Here is an 18538-nt window from a genome sequence, read left to right as displayed (position 1 = left end):
GACCCTTGATAAAAAAAAGGGGGTCTCGACGATTTCTCTTTTGCAAACTAAGCTGACGTAGCACACTCAATGAATACTCTAGAATTTCGAATAAAATAACGTGAACGTTTTATTCATTCCATTATCATTATTTAATTCCATTTATTTAAATAATTCACCCATGTGCCCAATAAGGCTTCGGTACCTTACCGCCCCGCACATCTTGCCTCTTCCCGAAGAGGAAGAAGAGCCTATCGAACAAGGAACCCCTTACTGCCAAATATCAGTCGGGTTTATTAATAAAGAAACAAATGCCGCCCTTTGCGTAGACTGCCATATGCGCTTACGCGGTACTGCTCGAAACGAATGGTTGAACATTGCTAAACATTTACTCGTAATCGGTAACTTACCGACCGGAATAATTTGCTCGGTGTGTAACTTTCATCGACTGTCGGTAACAAGCGATCCTCAACTCCACTGTTACCGTTGTCAGATAGCTTACCTACGGTACATCAACGGCGAAGAAACCTTTCGTATCGACACCGATGGTAACATCGTGATTACAATTTTCCACTCCGTCGATGATTCCCTCGAACGTTTTCAAGATTATATTCGATAATACCCCATACTCCTGTGTAACATTTGCAACTCCCTCGTGTGAATCCTAAGGACACCCTCCGATCCGCAAGACATTGAACCGTTGCGTGTAACCTGGGCGGAACACCCTTCGTTGTGGAGTATCCCCGGAAAAGTTTTCCGAAATACGACGTTGTTCAGCGCGATAGTCCGAGCACGTGGACCGCGATAATTATTTCTCGCGAATTTCACGCCGCGACTGCGCCCCGGACGTAACAACACCTTCTAGCAATCCCGACATTGCCGACGTCACGGACGAAAGTTACTCTAAATTATCTTACAACCCTTTTTAATAAATTAACCGACCTCCAGGCCATCGCCCACGAAAACTTAATAGCTGCTAAGCGAAGATCGAAAATTTATTACTATCGCAAAGCCAATGTTCGTGAATTTAGAGGAGGAGATTATGTTTATTTGTTAAAAGAACCAACAAAAGGGAAACTAGGGGACCAATATACGGGTCCATATAAGATAATTAAACTCTTAGGAAATCATAATGTTAAACTAGCTATAAGTAGTAATAAGACACGAATCGTACATGAAGATAAGCTGAAGGTCTCACCGCATCGAACCCCCACCGAGGAGGACCCCCACTCCGAGCCAAACAGCTATAACTTCGACGCCCGGATGGAGGAGCGGCCAGTTCCAAGCAAACGTCGAAATGACTAACATCGCACTCATATTGATAGCGCTGACAGCCCTACCGGCTCATGGACTAGTAGGATATGACTGCGGAGATCATGGACAAAATATCACCTCGCTTTTTCTCTTAGATATAGGAGAATGCCAGATGGATAATATCGAGCCTGACAAGGAAGAGGTGTACGTGCAACTACTACAACTATGCGAGTTTGATCACACTATTGGACTTCAATGTAAAATCGAAATCGATCGAACTATTTACTATTGCGGGATGCACTCGCATGTATCCATAGTACACAATGGAAGACGCGAGTACATACGCGAGGTGTCAACTGAAACCTGTAAAAAGTTGTATGACACATGGACCATATTCCTAAGAAACAACGGTCACATCAGCGGCATCAAGGTAAACACCACTAACCAGCGCAGCCTCACATTCGCAGGGACCATCAAGACCGACGGAGGATGCATCGGAACACGGTTTAGTGACCCGTTTGGCACATGGGATAACGTAGTCGTCCAAGCTTCAATAAAGATTTCTACTCGAAGATTGGAACTACCTGTCAAGCATAGCACTAACGAGGTGATATTATCCTCCGGTGCTCGGTGTCACGTAACCGAAGGAGAATACAATGATGCAGACGGTACAACTACCTGGTCGGTATTACCCGCCGACAACTGTCACTTCAATCGCTACGACGTTATATACCAGGGACTAGCCTACCGACTTACGCCAAAGTCTATGCAGAGAGAATCCCCGATTGTCTACACAGTCACCACTCAAGAAACCACATTCGCACTGGCACGAACAACAGAAATAAACGTGTGCGGATATAAAATTCTGAGAACAGAGCATCCCAAACTCTGTATCCTTGAGACGCAACCTGGACACGCGTTCAAGGGCCGGTCCAGAATTCCGATCGATAATCTCGACATATTCTCCTACGTAAACTCAAAATTTATTTACGTAGAGAAACACCTTAAGACACAACTGACGCAATTATACCAGGACATGAAGCAAAAATGCGCCTTGGAGAGGCAAATCCTTCAAAACGCCCTCTCATTCGCCAGCATCGCTCCGGACGAGATGGCACACCGAATTATGAAGACACCCGGCTACACCGCCATTACAGCAGGCGAAGTCTTCCATTTAATCAAATGCGTGCCGGTGTTACGACCGTCGACTCCACTTGACGTCCACCGCCGCTCGTCACGTAAAATTTTCTTTTCTTCTTCTCGAACCACTGGCAACGCGCACGATTGTCTTATCACTTGGATATAATAATTTCATTCACCCAACGCGCACCTGCAGGAATTAATTATCTTAGACAATTATCAAACGTAAACACAACGCTGCACGTAAACAGATTTAAAGAGACAGCCAGTAGCGCCCTGTCACTGCACGTATATCAGCGCCGCCGCAATAATGCACAGCTGTACGATTCTCTCCTGAGATCTCGAAACTCTCTCTCTCGCGCGGGAAATCCAAAACCGCTTAAGAAACATTTACATTCCACGTTTCCTTTTTAACAATATTTAATTGTAAATATATATATATATATATATATATATATATATTAAGAGAATCAATTATGTTATGTTAAATTAAGATAATTCTAAGAATTATATTATCTTTAATACTAACACTAGTATTAAGTCAATTGCAGGATTGAAACGTTAAAATAAAACTTGATAATTTATTTATATATTAAATTAATTAAATACTAAAGTATAAATATATATAATGAAAATATGTAATAAGCATATATTATTTTAACAAACAGTCTTGCAATAGTAATATTATTATTAAATACAGATATAAGTATTATGAGCATCAAAAGGGCTATATAATTATATATACACATATGTAATTATTAATTCTATATTATATTTTACCGAATACACTCGCGTACATACATACTCATATAAAAAGGCACACCTACGTATATATGAATATACATATATATATATATATACATATATTCCCTATTAAATTCTATAATAATAATTACATATATACATATATATATCTTTTCGCAACTATATGAAAACAAGGGCACTTAAAATAACAACACCAAAACACAGGAACATTTGAAATCAACATATTCTTTATTTACTCAATATAAAAACACCTATTGTTTGACAAATACAAATATTAAAAGAACATACATTATAAAAACAGCGATAATAACATCACGACTAAAAATAGATATACAAATGTTGCTGTGCAAATATAATACAACGGTTATTATATTCAAACTCTCTCGCGAGACCCTATCATTCGGAGACACGTGGAATTATTGTAACCGCCTGTTTCCGTAATCTGGGGGTAGCCCAGAGGTATGTATACGCCGCTCGCAAGGAATTATGATTATTCTTCATCATTATAGTCAATATATCACTATAGTTATCTCAATAGCCATTATTATTATTATCAGTATAAATCTTTAAGATACAGATAGAGCAGAACAAATCATAATTATATATACAGGGGGTGGACAAAATAATATGAACACCTGACATATACACAAAATTTATTTATTAATAAGGTGTTGGGCCACCATTTGCTTGTAGAACAGCTGCAATTCTTCGTGGAATAGATTCGTAGAGTGTCTTAATAGTTTCCAACGGAATGTTGTCCCATTCTTGTACCAAAACATCCGCTAATTGCTTCAATGATGTTGGAGATGGAAATCTGCTCCTCACTCTCTGCTCTAAAACTCCCCATAATGGTTCAATTATGTTGAGGTCTGGCGTTTGTGCTGGCCAGGGAAGATGTTTGATGATATTCTGATGCTCCTCAAACCAAGACTGAACCTTTTTGGCTGTGTGTATGGGCGCATTATTATCTTGGAATATGGCAGTGTTTGGCAGCAATATGCTAGTCATAGTAAGAACTTCATCATTGAGGATGTCGAGATATTCATTCGCAGTAATCCGGCCAGTGATGTGAATGAGAGGACCAGCTGAATACCACGATATAGCCGCCCAAATCATAACGGAACCTCCCCCATGCTTGACTGTAGGAAGCAGGCAGTCCGGATCGTAGGCTTCTTTTGGGCTTCTCCATACATAAACCCGGCCGTTTGTAGGAAACAATGTGAACGATGATTCATCGGACCATACCACATTCTTCCAATCATCAAGTGTCCAGGTTTTATGATCGTGGCACCACTTCTTTCGCAGCTTAGCGTTGGCTTCCGTTATAAAGGGTTTCGCAATTGCAGCCCTTCTATGAATGTTAGCTTTGTGGAGCTCCCGCCGTACTGTTTTTGTCGAAACAGTATTACTCAAGTGAGTGTTGAGTTCTGCTGTCACTTTTGTCGCGGTAGTTTTATGTCGTCTGGCCAAAATCCTTTTTAATGTTCGTCGGTCTTTGTCAGTTAACTTTGGGTTTCGCCCACTATTCCTCTTCGCCGATGATGTTTTACCATGTTTTGTGTATGCTGTCATTACCGTGGATACTGTCGCTCGTGAAACGTTAAACAGTTCAGCTGTTTTCGTCACAGACGCTCCCGCTAACCGAGCACCAACGATTTGCCCTCTTTCGAAGTCTGAGAGATCACACATTTCACCGATCGTTTGTTTTAACCGTCGCAGAACAAAGCGTATAATACACTGAAATATAACCTACAAGACTTGGCATGTAAACTGCGCAATACATACGCGTCGCATTATTTACACGGAAGCAGTGTTGCCAACATGAAACAAGATGTACTATATTGCGTGGTGTTCATATTATTTTGTCCAACCCCTGTAGAATATACATTCACTTTGTATCTACTTATTCTACTTCTAATTACACACATCTACTTAATATTCTTACACATAAGTTAAGAATAATGAATATTTATTTTATACACCCTAATATAAATTAGGGCGTATAAAATAAATATTCATTATTCTTAACTACCTACAAATTTATTCTACAAGTAACTTGCTGGAAACCTACAATCTATAGTAAGTATTAATCAAACTTATTATTATAATTATTCTCGAGCGCTACCTAACCATCTCTTAACTAATTACATTATAGATTAATTCATTATAATTAATCAACGCAACGCTTTAACTACCAAATAACCAAAGTATCGCGACGGTATTAACAATTTTTTCACGATTCAAATATCATATATATTTAACTCGACACAGAATTTCACTATTTCTCTTTCTTCTCTCCATACTCCTCTTCATCGACCGCATAGTAGTAAAACTACGATCCCCCATTGGCACAGCTCTTCGAATCTGTAAAATAACCACAAGCTCAGACTGCTATATAAGAAAAATAATTATTACTTAAGGAATTTTTATACTTATCTAATTATAATTCTGTCTTCTATCAAAAATTCATTCGTTTACCGCGCGCCTCTCACAGGGCGTCGCACCGCTTCTATCCATTAGAGCGCCTCCGACAGGGCGAGCGATCCTTGACAATTCCTTCAGCTCTATACCCAATTCTCGGGGAGCGCATCTACAAGGGTGAACCTCTGCCTGTAGCCTCAGGGTCACGCCTTTCCCAGGGCCCTAACCGCTTCTTTCTCTACCTGTAAATTAATAAAAGACCGAATTAGTTCATCTTATTGAAGAATAAATAAATTATTAATAAATAAAATCAACTGATATATGTAAATTCAAGCAGTCTAAGCGGCGATTTATACGATTAACAACTTATAAGATTCACTACTTACATTTCCTTCCTTACGCACACATACGTAAGCATACATGTTTATGTTGTCCTGCGACGTCGCGTTCTCTCCATAAGTCCTGACCACGCGTGTTTTACCGCTCGGCCCGCGCGCCAGGCTTTCTATTGCGTACCTTCATAGGTCACGCCAGAACGCGTCAAAATCTCCCTCCAGGACGTAACACTGGTAGAATGCCGAGTACGCCCAGCCGAGAACTGTTACAACGAGCTTCCCGTAACCTAACAAAACAAATCCCTCTTCCTGTTACCAAGATCAAGGATACTCACCAAAACAGGAACACTCAGGGATTGCAACGAACTACTGCCGGCAATGTATCAAGTCCACAACACTTGGTACCGCTTGACGCCGAGGCCAGTAGAGTCGATCGGGCCGCCAACGATACAACCACTAACTAAACCCTCCTGGAAATACGTGAGCCTTGATTCACTTGCCACCAGCGGCATCTACACCAACGAGGACCTCGACCGGCTCCGCGATCACATAATGTTTCCGATGGAAAAACCCTCTATGCTTAATACAATTGCAAGAGGAGCCATGGGACAAGAAGTTCCCGCTGGATATTTCTCTATGATGAACCTCCTGGACGAAAAATCGCTGGATCAAATAGCAGAAAACGCGGGAGCACGCCTCTGGAAAGGATTTATATCTTTCGGATCCGCCAGTGCCGGAATACTCGGAATATTCGTCGCTGCGCGTCTCACTAAACTAATAATCGACATGCTCATCCACGGCTACGCACTTCATTCCGTATACGGATGGAGTATACATCTTTTGGGAGTCATCTGGACTTCGGTGACTAACGTCCTGCTACATCTCGGAAGACCAGCAGACCAAGGGCAGAACAATGGAGGAGAGTTGTTACCACTAAATCCCCCTTCGACGACCGAAGATTCTGCGCCCCTAGCCCTTCCCTTACAAGGAAACCAACCCCCTCCAACCGAAAAAGTGCGAGCAAGTGAAGTGCAAATTGATTATAAAGAACTGCGTAACCTCCTCAGAGAAGAAGTTTAAACTCTGTCAACACCATAGCGAAAAATAGAATTAAGAGTAGAAAATAAGAAAAATCGTAACAACATATATTACTAATCCCTAGAATAAATTCGGAAAATGTTGGAACATTGTCCAACATTTTCTATTTAAGGGGGGAGGTGTCACGTCCGGCCGTTAAACATTTTTCATTTCCTTATGTTTCCCATACAAATAATTCTAAGTTCTTTAAGCGCTGTTTGAGAAGCGCGCCAGCGACCATGATGCCTAACTCCGCCTAGTGCCTAAACGTGGCGCTGCGTAGAGCTTAGGAACTTTCCCACCACGGCGAGCGCTCCCACTACGGCAAACGTCCCCCACCTCGGGCCGCCGCAACGCCGAGCGAGTGGGAGTCTTTTGACCACGTTGTTATTGACCACAGATACTTTTGACCACGTTGCAATTGACCACGTTGCGATTGACCACGTTGCTATTGACCACGTTGCTATTGACCACGTTGCGATTGACCACGCGTTGCATTTGACCATGTTGCGATTGACCACGTTACTATTGACCACGTTGCATTTGACTACGTTGCTTTTGACCACGTTAAGATTGACCACGCGTCGCGATTGACCACGTTGCGATTGACCACGCGTCGCATTTGACCACGTCGCATTTGACCACGTCGCGATTGACCACGTTGCGATTGATCACGCGTCGCATTTGACCACGTCGCATTTGTCCACGTCGCGATTGACCACGTTGCGATTGACCATGCGATTGACCACGCGTCGCATTTGACAACGTCGCATTTGACCACGTCGCATTTGACCACGTCGCGATTGACCACGCGTCACATTTGACCACGTCACATTTGACCACGTCGCATTTGACCACGTCGCATTTGACCACGTCGCGATTGATCACGTTGCGATAGACCACGCGATGCATTTGACTATCACTTGACCTTTAATGATTTAAGGCGGGAAATGTATGTGCACACTCACACACACCACATACACACGTGTTGGTGCAAGGGGGGGCTTTCGGCCCCACCTCCCGCACCTTCCCCGCCGATAGTATGGTGCCTATGAGAGTGCAAGGGGGGCCTTCGGCCCCCCTTCTACATTCGTAGGAATGACCCCCCCTTGCAACCCAACGCGTATGTGTGTATGTGTATGTGTGTGTGCAAACGTTTGTCGCCTTAAATCATTAAAGTTATGGTGGAGCAATAAGGACGCGTGGTCAATCGCAACGTGGTCAATCGCGACGTAGTCAAATGTGACGCGTGGTCAATCGCAACGTGGTCAATCGCGACATTGTCAAATGCGACGCGTGGTCAATCGCAACGTAGTTAATCGCGACGTGGTCAAATGCGACGTGGTCAAATGCGACGTGGTCAAATGCGACGCGTGGTCAATCACAATGTGGTCAATCGCGACGTGGTCAAACGCGACATGGTCAAATGCGACGTGGTCAAATGCGACGCGTGGTTAATTGCAATGTGGTCTATCGCGACGTGGTCAAATGCGACACGTGGTCAATCGTAACGTGGTCAAAAGCAACGTAGTCAATTGCAACGTGGTCAATAGTAACGTGGTCAATCGCAACGTGGTCAATCGCGACGTGGTCAAATGCGACGCGTGGTCAAACGCAACGCGGTCAAATGCAACGCGTGGTCAATCGCAACGTGGTCAATCGCAACGTGGTCAATCGCAACGTGGTCAATTGCAACGTGGTCAAAAGTATCTGTGGTCAATAACAACTTGGTCAAATGAGACGCTCCCCGCCGAACCGCCGAAACGAAGGACCTCAGATCAGTCCCAAACTAAGCCAGTTCTAATCGCGACTCCAACCAGAGCAGTTCTATTCCGAACGCTCTCTAACTCTAAATCCTAGTTCGAATTCTAACTCTAATTCTAAATCTAATAATAAGCTCTTACTCTAAGATTTGATTTTTTGTATTAAGTGCGTCTAGTGTTAACTTTAAATAAATTGTGTGTTTTATATTAACAATTCTAATATTTATTTGAAAATACAATTTCATCTTTAACCTTACGCGTTTCTAGTTCTACATCTTACATTTATTCTCAAAATCTCTAAATTCAGTTGCTTCTCCAGCGTGCACGTGTCGTATAGGTTCTTATTAAATAAACTATTATCGATTACGAATTCTAGGCTGCGATTTAGAGTGCACGAACCGCTCATCGTCGCTAAACAATTCACTTCTTTTACTAAATTCTGAAACTTGTAGTGACTGTTTCGAGAGGACAACCCGCTCACAGTTATATACCGAAACAATAACCGACAGTGAGGACCGCCGCAAGTCGACTTATTGTGAAAGTAACGCAGTCTCCAGAATGATCTATATGATTTATAATGCTTAAGCCACGCCGTGCAGGAAGGAATAATCAGCTTCTTCGAATAATCGCGCGTTATTACCGACAAAGCCAAACGAATATTTAGCTATTATTGGCACAGATTATTACAACGACCCGGAATACGATAAACTATTTGAAAAGAACGTTTCGCGCGACAATAACAATTACATTAAAGACGCCGAATTAAGAAAGTGGCCAGTGCAATTGACGTCGATAGACACCGAAACTCCAAGCTTGCCTCCGCTCGACATCTCGGACCACGATCCTCGTCGCACCCGTTACTTAGAGATCAGGGCACAAAACCTACAAACCCACTTCGGAGGAGCTACTCCAGAGCATCAACAAACTGCCACCCACCCCGTATGAATCATCTAAGGTAAGTAGTGTTAAATATAGAATAAAGTATAGCATCTCGCCACCATATTTTCTAACGCGATATCCTAAGGCAACGGAAACCATAAAAGTGAAACTCAGTTTTTACCAAGGGTCATAAAAGTGAACCTTAGTTTTTGCCAAGGGTCATAAAAGTGAAACTCAGTTTTTTTGCCAAGAGTCATAAAAGTCAACCTTAGTTTTTGCCAAGGGTCATAAAAGTGAAACTCAGTTTTCTTTTGCCAAGAGTCATAAAAGTGAAACTCAGTTTTTGCCAAGGATCATAGAAGTAAACCTTAGTTTTGCCAAGGGTTATAAAACCCTAAAACTAGGGCCACGCGATATCCTACTGAATTGCTATTTCATTAGTCACCCGTTACTCATGTGTCCGCGTAGTTTCTCCAACTATATTATTCCACCCTTTGAGGAGAAATACGAAACAATCGAGACTGTCGAGACGATTTATTGTCAACGTGCCACCGGATACATTCATCTAGGTACGGACGCCGCGTTGTGCATACATTGTTACTTTAAATTAAGCACAAACGAAAAGTCTAATTGGGTAATTTCAGTAAAGCACCTTCTCGTAATCGGCGAGTTACCTACTGGTATTCCGTGTGTAATCTAAACAGACCGACACAAACTCGCGAACCACACCACCACTGTCCCAAGTGTCAAATCGCGTATCTAAAGTATCTCGACGGAGAAGAAACTCCTTACACGAATAGTGACGGCAATACAGTAGTGACCGTTTTCCACGCGATTACCAATTCGTTCGACAGGTACCCAGAATACCTTACTAAAAAACGCAAATTCGTGTTTCCTTCTCACTCTCGTATCCATCCGTTCTCGACGCGTGACCTTACATTCGGATGGCCTCCGTCGCGGGCAATCCCTGAAAGTAAATCTCCGAAAAGCGACGTTGTCTTGCGCAATAGCCCGAGTACGTTGATCGCGAAAATATACTCCGCGAATTATACCCCGCGACTCCGCGCGGACGTAACAAGGGACCGATCTGAAAATCACCGAAAGAGCGTGAAAATTGAACTTAAAAAAATTCTTCGCTTATTTTGTAGCTTCAGCAATGCCAGACTACACAAGGAACGAAATTATTGATATTCTCTTAGTTCTTGGAGTATGTCGCCGCAATCACCGTGCAGCAGCTCGAATGTATCATCATCCTAATGATCGAGTGATTGCGGATATCGAAAGACGTGAATATGGTGCCCAAGATCTCCGGATCTGAGAAGTCCCGATTTTTTCCTATGGGGATTTATAAAAAATGTAATTTACGCAGAAGTACCTACAACTAGAGGCAATATGATAGACCGTATAAGAAACTGTTGCAATTCTATTCCTAGGAATGTCCTTCTGACGGACGGCAGCCGTTACTCTAACATGCCCCGAGGGGCAATATGGAGAAATGGTAGGTCTAGCCCGATAGAAAATAAATCTGTCGGAGCTAGACATTGAAAATGTCAAGGTCCGCAGGGTCGTCACCGGGGCCCTCGTTTATGAGATTCCCGGCAAAGAACGGGCCCAAAAAATGGACCTTTTTGCCTCAAAACTGAAGGAGGCACTAAACGAGTAGAAGGGGGTCCGCGTAGCCCGCCCCATTAAAAAGGGGGAATTACGGGTACGCGGACTCGACGAATCCGTCACCACACAAGAAGTGGTGGCGGAAATAGTCAGAATCGGAGGCTGCGAGGCCTCAGAGGTCAAGACCGGGAGCATCCAGTTTCAACCGGGTTCAATGGGGACCATATGGGTCCAATGCCCATTGGCAGCAGCCGAGAAAGCTGCTGCCGCCAAAAAGGCAAAGATTGGGTGGCCGGGATCGAGCTGCTACAGACGCGGCCCCTCCAATGTCATAGGTGCATGGAGAGGGATCACGTGAAGGAAAAGTACAACAGCCCTATTGACCGTAGCGGCTGTTGCTACAACTGTGACTCGCCCGGCCACAAAGCAAATGTATGCACCGAAAAGACAAGGTGCATACTGTGCGCGGAAGCCGGAAAACCGGCCAATCATCGGGTAGACAGTCAAAACTGCCACCCGAGAAAGAAGAAGGGGAGCAAGAGGGCAGATAAGCCCACTACCCCCAGCGAAGAGAAGACAAAGGAGGGCCAGAAGGACGCGGAAAACGCATCCCAAAAGCCCTCCCAACGAGCCTCAGAGAAGACTCCTAAACCCCAAAGAACAAGGGGAAAAGGGGCCTCACTAGGGGAAAAGAAAAAGGAGGCCTCTTCGGCCAAAAAACAGGAGGGAAACAAAAAAGCCAAGGCTCCCACGGCTGAAAAAACCGGAGAGCCTATGGAGGTAGTCATGGAGGAGGCCAATGACTCATAGACAGTATGAGCAAAATTGGCCTCCTCCGAACCAACATGAACCACTACGCTAGGACTCAGGACTTGTTACTGCAGGCCCTCGCAGAGGAAAAGTGTGGTGTTGGAATTGCTGCCGAGCCGTACAGGGTCCCCCCAACCACTCATGTTGGGCGGCAAACGACTGCGGCTCGGTGGCGATTACGTGGAGGCAGGAGGCGGGCTCTCCCCCTTGCTCGAAAGTGGGCAGTGGGAGGGCTCACATAGCCGTCGAGTGGGGCCCACTATGGCTGGTGGGATGTTACATCCCCCCCAGTGTGAACTCTGCCCAGTTCAAGGATATCTTCGAGGAGATAGCATTACTCGTCCAGAGGAGATTCCCCGAACCGATCATCGTGGCCGGGGATTTTAATGCTTGGTGAAGCCATTGGGGTTCCCGGCTCACGAATCGGAAGGGCAGAATCCTGAAGGATTGGGGCGCGGTACTCGGCCTTTGTATAATAAACGAAGGCACGAGGAGCACCCTTGTACGTCCGCAGGGGAGTCCATTGTCGACTTGACATGGGCATCACCCTCTGCGGCAAACAGGATTGACAACTGGCGGGTGATGGACCAGGAGACCCTATCGGATCATTTATATATCCGAATGAGGGTGGACATCGCCCGCTAGTGGGTGCTCAACCGCGCCCAAGAGGGGGATGGAGCCCAGCCAAAAAGGTGGGCCCTAAAAAAACTTGATCCGATTGGTCACCGACGTGACGGTGAAGGGGGGAATAACCTTCCTCCCCAACACCGTCAGAGGATTGCGGAAGGACTCGGCTGAATAATGTTAGCCGAATTTTTCACAAAATTAACGGGTGAAAACCTCCCCCTTATCTACTGGGGGGAGACAGGAATGGGGGTCCGGATGGGTGATCCGAGCCCTCATTCCGTCCCGGGGAGATGATCAAACATCCCCTCCGCGTGGGCGCGGCGTGAAGGCGTGGCCCCTCCGCGCCGCAACAGTTACGAGAGTGGGCTCCTCTTCGCCAAAAGAGAGGAGCGGGGGTAGCAAACTACACGCAACCCCACGGGCAGACAACAGCAGGCGGGGGGCCCTCCAGAAGTAATGCAATTGCAAGTCCCTGGAGGGCTCCCAACCAACGCCCGAGATGGCCACCGCAGTGGTTTTAGTGGGTCGGGGGCTGTTAACGCCCCTAAAATCTATGTCCCTTCCCCGAGGGCTTAGGGTATATCTTTGGAGGTTTCCACTGCGTTACAAAAAAAAAGGAATTTCCTGAAAACTGCTCGAAATTTCGAACGTAGAATTCAATTATTTATTCAGAATGAAGGAGGAATTTTCGAACACTTATTGCGTTAAAAAATTCTCAAAATCTTTCCTTAACTGGCCGGATCTTTTCCGATCTTGCCTTGACCAGCCGGATCATGTCCCGATTTTGCCTTGACCAGCCGTATCATGTCCCAAGTATTTGATAGTTTATGTAAAATTATGTCAAACACTAAAGTATAACATATCGTAAACTATTCACTTTTTGGCCATCCTATCCTTATAACTTGTTGTTTTGAATAACGTTGACTCGCTTTTTATTGGAATGTAACCTTTAATATGGAAGGCAAGGCCCTTTACAGTATTTTTCCAATGGTCGTATTACAATATATTTGCCCATGCGTTCGCGGCTGTAGCCAGAGCGGAAGAGAGTCGAGAGAACGAGAGAGGCGCTTCATTCGCTCACGCCAGCGCCGATACCCAGCGCGCCACCAGTCATGCGCTAAGGCGACATTCTCTCAAACATATCGCCCCCCTTGAAAGGGTTAAACCCTTTAAAAAATTAAGGACTTGTGTGTCCAGGAAGCGATTGGATCCTTGATGGATGTAAAACTAAATTATCTGAAAACAAAGAAAGCTTGTACAAAGAAAAAAAAGGGGCACGCAGAAAGAATATATTAATCTCAAATTTGCCATTTTTGTTGCATCGAGAACAGAAACAAAAAATGAAAATGTCAAAGAAGAAAAAAAGAGAAAGAATAAACTCAATCCTTTCGAAGTGGTAATATACAGGTTTTCGTGATTGGTCTTTTATATGTTCCTTTAACGGTTCGAATGGACACTACTCGTGTTACTCCATCATTTCCGGGGTGAATATCTTCTATTCGTCCGACCAACCACTTTAGTGGCGATGAGTCTCCCTCCTGAATCATGACCATATCACCAATATTGGGCTGCAGTCCTTTGGAAAGTTGCCATTTGTTTCGCTATTGCAGTTGCTGCAAGTATTCACGACTCCAGCGCTTCCAAAAGTGCTGGTATATTTGATTAATATGCTGCCATCGTGAAAGTCTATTAGTTGATAAGTGCGTAATATCCTGTTGCGGAATAGAGGTAAGAGCGTCTCCAACTAGGAAGTGCCCAGGTGTTAGATAGGAAAGATCATTGGGATCAGCTGAAAGAAGTATTAAAGGGCGCGAGTTCATAACAGCTTCAATTTGAGTGAGCACAGTGTACATCTCTTCAAATGTTAATGCCGCATCACCAACGACGCGCCTCAAGTGATTTTTAGCCGACTTTACGGCCGCCTCCCAAATGCCCCCAAAATGAGGAGCATGGGGCGGTATAAAATGCCATTCTATATGGTCCTTGCTTAATGCGATGTCCACCTGCTCCTGATGATGTTTACCATGCAACATTTGATAGAACTCTTTCAATCTGTTAGCTGCTCCTTGAAAATTTGTCCCGTTGTCTGAGTATATGTGCGACACCTTGCCCCGACGAGCGATAAAGCGATTAAGAACATTTAGAAATGCTTCAGTAGAAAGGCTACTCACTAACTCTATATGTACTGCTTTCGTGGCTAGACATACAAAAATCGCTATATATGCCTTTACTATTTTGGCATTACGAAGCTGACCCGACTTTACATACAGTGGCCCACCATAATCCACACCGCTGGACTCAAATGGTTTGGATGGTGTTACTCTAGGAGAAGGCAATTCACTCATGACTGCTTCGGACGCACGTGGAGCTGCCTTGAAACAAATTATACATTTTTTAATATATTTTTTGACGCTACTACGTGCTGCAAGGGGCCAATATTTGGCACGAATAGCCGCCAGAGTAGCTTGTGCTCCTGCATGCAAATGTCTTTGATGTTCGTACGCTGTAACTAACTGTGTGAATGGATGATGAGCTGGTAATAAAATAGGGTGTTTTGCGTCAATTCCTACTGCTGCGTTTTGAAGACGCCCGCCTACCCTTATAATGTTCTGTTTGTCGATGAATGGCGATAAGTTTAATAAGCTGCTTCTTCTTGGAACGTATCCCTTTGACTTAAGAGCTTGTATATCTTCTTTAAATGCTGCTTCTTGAATGATCTTCACCAGACGCAAGGTCGACTTCACCAATTCCTGCGTAGTTATGCGCCCTGTGATCCTGTTCTCTGCTCTGCTTCTTACATTGTGGATAAACCTCAAACAGAGTGCATTGATTCTAATTAGCTTGTTTAGTGAGGAGAATCGCTCAAATAAATTTTGTGCATCCTCTTCTTCAATAATGATCAAGGCATTGATAACTCGTTTTTGTTCTGGTAAATCTTCTGATGACAGCCATGGAATGTTAGTATTCCAGTCTTGACGCTCCTTATGTAGCCACGTCGGTCCCGACCACCAAAGGTCTGATTTGACTAAAGATAGAGGAAGAGCTCCTCTAGATACATAATCTGCGGGATTTGATTCTGTTGCTACATGATACCAGCTGTTTGTTTGTGACAGTTTGTGAATTTCACCTATCCTGTTGGAGACAAAAGTATTCCATTTTTTGTCGGTTGCCTTTATCCAGTGCAGAACTATGGTGGAGTCCGTCCAATGGTATACTCTTTCTGGCTTGAGGCGTAGTGCCTTCAATACCTTGTCCATTAGTTGTGCTAGTAGTAAAGCTCCGCACAATTCTAATCTTGGCAGGCTAACTGTTTTTAAAGGCGCAACTCGAGATTTTGAGCACAATAGCCGTATTGAGTTTTGTCCTTGGGGAGTAGTAATTTTAAAATGCAGGCTCCATATGCTTTCTCGCTTGCATCCGAAAAACCATGTATTTGAATCTCCGAGGCGTCCTTGCATGCCACATATCTCGGGAATCTGAAACTGTGAATTGTATTTAACTGTGACTCATAGTTTGTCCAGGCGGTGTGTATGTCCATAGGAACAGTTTCGTCCCATGCCAAATTCAATTGCCAGACTCTTTGTATTAACACCTTTGCAGTGAGGGTTATAGGTCCCAGCAATCCCAACGGATCAAATATTTTAGACAACGCTGACAACATACTTCTTTTAGTTACCTTTCGAGTGTTGGCTATATTGATGTCATATTGAAATTCATCATTGATTATATTCCATTGCATGCCTAATGTGCATATTTCTTGGCTGCTGTTAATGAAGTGAACGGCTCATGAGAATCTGTGCATGTTATGTCCTTTAATACTTCCGGAAAGTTGGATGCCCATTTCCTGAGTTGAAATCCTCCCTTTTCTAATACACTTATAGTTTCATCACGAATCTTCTTTATTTCGTGCTCGGTGTTAGCTCCTGATAATAAATCGTCGACGTAGAAATCGTTGATGATTGTGGCTGATCCTATAGGGTAGCTTGATGAGTTTAGGTTTGCCAGTTCCAACATTGCCCTTATTGCCAAAAAGGATGCACATGCTGTGCCATAGGTTACAGTTTGTAGTTCAAATTCAGATATTTCTTCAGTTGGGTCGTTTCGCCAAAATATGGTTTGAAAGGCAGTTTGCGACTTGTCTACTTGCACCTGCCTATACATTCGTGCAATATCCGCTGTAATTACATATTGGAAGGTGCGGAATCGTAGTAGGATTGAAAAGAGATCTTGCTGTAAAGTTGGTCCTACCATGAGGCAGTCGTTTAATGAGATTCCAGTACTAGTCTTGCAGGAGGCGTCAAACACTACACGCAGCTTCGTCGTCAGGCTGTTACTCTTTAATACTGCGTGATGTGGTATGTAGTAACGTAGTGTTTGCTTACTTGCTTGCTCCTCAGTAATGCGTATCATGTGGCCCAAATCTGAATACTCAGTCATAAACTGTACGTATTGTTGTCTTAGTAGTGGGTGCTTTTGTAATCGACGTTCCATGGACAAGAATCGGCTTAATGCCACACTGCGAGATTCGCCAAGCTGTTGCACCTTCGTTTCCTTGAATGGCATCTGTACGATGAATCGACCGTCCTTACTTCTCTCCGTAGTCTTCATAAAGTGGCTCATGCAAGCCTTTTCTTCAGGATTAAATGGAGCTTCAGTGATGATCTGATCCATTTCCCAGAATTTGGCAAAGTTTTGATTAATCTGATGATTGATTGATACACTGCATAGTCCAGATTTTGTAAATATCTTCCCGGGAAGTTTTCCGCCAACGATCCATCCTAACTGTGTCTTCTGAAAAGTGGGTTGATTTTTGTGCTTTTGTATTTGTCCTACACATATTAGTTGCCAAAATACTTCAGCCCCTATAAGCATGTCTATTTCATTTGATACGTGAAAGTTAGGATCAGCTAGTCTTATGTTGCTTGGAATCTGTAAGTTGTTAATGTTGAGGTGAGTTCGAGGCAGGTTTTCAGTAATAGCATTCAGTATATGACATTCGATTTCTTGTGAGAATGCTGTGTTAATTGATTTTATGCGTACTTTAATTGCATGGCAAGAGTGCGTCTGAGATTTGTTTATGCCGCTTATGGACATATTGACTCGTTTTTGCGTCAGATTTAATTTCTGAGCTAGCTTCTCAGTGATGAAATTGGATTGAGATCCTGAGTCTAATAATACTCTGCATGCGTGAGGCTTACCATATTGATCGATAGCATCAACGACGGCAGTTGACAGTATGACCTGATAATACTTATCTTGAGTGACATGATGATTCAAAATTGCTGCGTTAGAGTTATTCGATTGCTGAGACTGACTCGTAGCTTCCGTATCCCTTTGATGCTTGTCTTGTATGTGTAGAAGAGTGTTATGCTTTTTGCTGCAGGCTTGACATGTCGATGATCTGCAATCCTTTGCTTGATGAGAAGTTGAACGTAGACAGTTGAGGCATAACCGCTTAGCTTTGACTTCTTTATTTCTGTCCGCACTTGACAGTTTCAGAAAACTAGAACATTGAAATATATGATGTTTTTCTTTGCAATAAGCACAATAAATGTTGGAAGTAACTACGTGAACGTTGGTGATTTTATTGTTCTTTCGTGGGTTTAAAGCGGATGAGTCTCCAGATGCCTTTTTGGATACGACTGACATTGCTTTACATTTGTGTGCGAGAAAGTCGGTGAGTTGCTTCAACGTTGGAATTTCACCCGTCGGGATGTGGTTTTCCCATTCACTAACAATGCTAGAATCCAATTTTGTAATGATTAAGTGAACTATAAGGTCGTCCCAATGGTCGATTGGTCGACCTAGACTCTTTAAAGAGCGTAAATGTCTCAGTACGTCGTCGATTAACTTTCGCAGTGCTATATAATTGCCTTT

At 43.7% G+C, this 18538-nt stretch overlaps 2 protein-coding genes across 2 annotated transcripts; both read right to left on the bottom strand.

The window, feature by feature from the left end:
- Window positions 1-14262: 14262 nt before the first annotated feature.
- LOC145945169 (uncharacterized) lies at window positions 14263-16400 on the bottom strand. The gene is made up of 2 exons (XM_083053994.1): window positions 16088-16400; window positions 14263-15968 (listed from the first exon to the last, which is right to left on the bottom strand). Exons 1-2 carry the CDS (start codon window positions 16398-16400, stop codon window positions 14263-14265), a joined length of 2019 nt encoding a protein of 672 aa, XP_082910120.1.
- A 2-nt stretch (window positions 16401-16402) lies between these two features.
- On the bottom strand, window positions 16403-18310 carry LOC145945168 (uncharacterized). Its single transcript, XM_083053993.1, has one exon. The coding sequence runs from the start codon at window positions 18308-18310 to the stop codon at window positions 16403-16405; it is 1908 nt and encodes a 635-aa protein (XP_082910119.1).
- Window positions 18311-18538: the final 228 nt, after the last annotated feature.

Source organism: Prenolepis imparis, unplaced genomic scaffold (genome assembly GCF_030444845.1).
Source record: "Prenolepis imparis isolate NDT839.2.m4 unplaced genomic scaffold, iyPreImpa1.0 SCAF_14, whole genome shotgun sequence".
In the NCBI taxonomy this organism is placed as follows: Eukaryota; Metazoa; Arthropoda; class Insecta; order Hymenoptera; family Formicidae; genus Prenolepis; species Prenolepis imparis.
This window is presented reverse-complemented; position numbering and strand designations above follow the sequence as displayed.